The 1561-nt window shown below is 59.8% G+C and overlaps 1 protein-coding gene across 1 annotated transcript in view; it reads left to right on the forward strand.

The window, feature by feature from the left end:
- Window positions 1–559, forward strand: part of HAPLN2 (hyaluronan and proteoglycan link protein 2) — an 8178-nt gene extending 7619 nt beyond the window's left edge. The window contains exon 7 of the mRNA XM_030887838.2: window positions 1–559. This exon is cut by the window's left edge and continues 4 nt beyond it. Coding sequence (XP_030743698.2) covers window positions 1–275 — 275 coding nt within the window. The 3' untranslated portion in view covers window positions 276–559.
- Window positions 560–1561: the final 1002 nt, after the last annotated feature.

Below are 1561 nucleotides of genomic sequence, written 5' to 3' on the forward strand. Positions count from 1 at the left end.
TCTTCGTCCCGGGCCGGCTGACCCTGTCGGAGGCCCACGCGGCGTGCGGGCGGCGCGGGGCCGCGGTGGCCAAGGTCGGGCACCTCTACGCCGCCTGGAAGTTCTCGGGGCTGGACCAGTGCGACGGCGGCTGGCTGGCGGACGGCAGCGTGCGCTTCCCCATCTCCACGCCGCGGCCGCGCTGCGGGGGCCTCCCGGACCCCGGGGTGCGTAGCTTCGGCTTCCCCCGCCCGGAGCAGGCGGCCTACGGCACCTACTGCTACGCAGAGAAGTAGGGGCCCAGCGCGCCCCTACGCTCGGGGGTCGTGTCGGAGTCCCCCGCAGGCCTGTCCTCCCGCCAGACGGGGAGCGACCTCTCCCGATCCCCCTCCCGGGGCCCAGGCTGCGGGGCCGAGGACCCGGCTGGCCCGGTGTCTGGGAGCGGAGGGCGTCTTGACCTTCAGAACGACCCACGATCGAGGACTGACGCCAAGGGGACTGTCACCGAAAGGGGGGCCGGTGGGGCACCCAGGGGCATTAACTCATCTCTATACAGCAATAAAATAACTCGGGGACCGGTGTGCTGGCTAGCGTGGCGATGTCGTGGTCTGCTCTGGGCCCAGCGTGCCAGCTACACGCCCAAGAAGACGGGGTAGGGCAGAGTTTTCTGTTGCTGCGCGGGAAGAGGGGTATTGCTAGGAGAGGCGACCTAAATAAAGGCCGAGGGGGAGAGAGGTTGGAGACTGCACAGCCTGCAAGGACGCGGACCTTGGGGAACTCCGGGCGTGGTTGCGCTGGGCGCCATGAGGGGACGCCGCAAGCCCAGGGTCGCTCGGTTCGAGTCCTCCGTGAGCGCTTGTAGCCCCAGGCCGGCCCTCTGTAGTTTTAAAATTACAAATATTTTAAAACATGTGCCTATCCCGCCAGCACCGTCTTTCAGCACCGTTCGCAGGGATAATTGTTAGAGAGGGGGTGGAATTCATACAGTCGTTCCATTGGCGGGAAGTTAAACACAAGCACCGTGCCCCCAGGCAGACCCCTCCCTCCATCTGGACTGGGTGTTGGGTGTGAAATTCACCTCTAGAGCCGCGCGGTGCCGGTGAAAGGCAGGGGAGTGCTAAACCAGGAACATTCGACCAAGGGCACTCTTCCGGACTGATTAAAGGAGCCATCATTAATCATGCACCAGGCAAACTCTATAATGCCCCCCCCCCTCTCTTTTCCATTACATTTTTAAGAGTTGTTCAAGAAATCTAATGACCAAAAAGCCAGGGCTACAGGAGAGTCGTTGTGGGAAACAGAGACCTGGAAGAGAGTGTATATGGGACGACTCCTTTATTCTTATATGTTAAGAGGTCCCACAGACTAGGTTTCTTGGGTGGAGGGAGGCCTTCGTCCTTGTGAGTTGGAGGTGAGTCCCAATCACATCTCATCATTAACATTGTTCCCCACCATATCCTCCCATCACAGTGCTACCTTAAAGTCACCTCTTATAAACACAAGGCTGATTGCTAACTCCCTGGCAGCTTTAACTCTAAAGACAGACACATGCTGTCAATTGCTTTCTAGGCTCTGAAGATAG

Source organism: Echinops telfairi, unplaced genomic scaffold (assembly GCF_000313985.2).
Source record: "Echinops telfairi isolate 266 unplaced genomic scaffold, ASM31398v2 ScPeMD7_7425;HRSCAF=8463, whole genome shotgun sequence".
NCBI classification, from domain to species: Eukaryota; Metazoa; Chordata; class Mammalia; order Afrosoricida; family Tenrecidae; genus Echinops; species Echinops telfairi.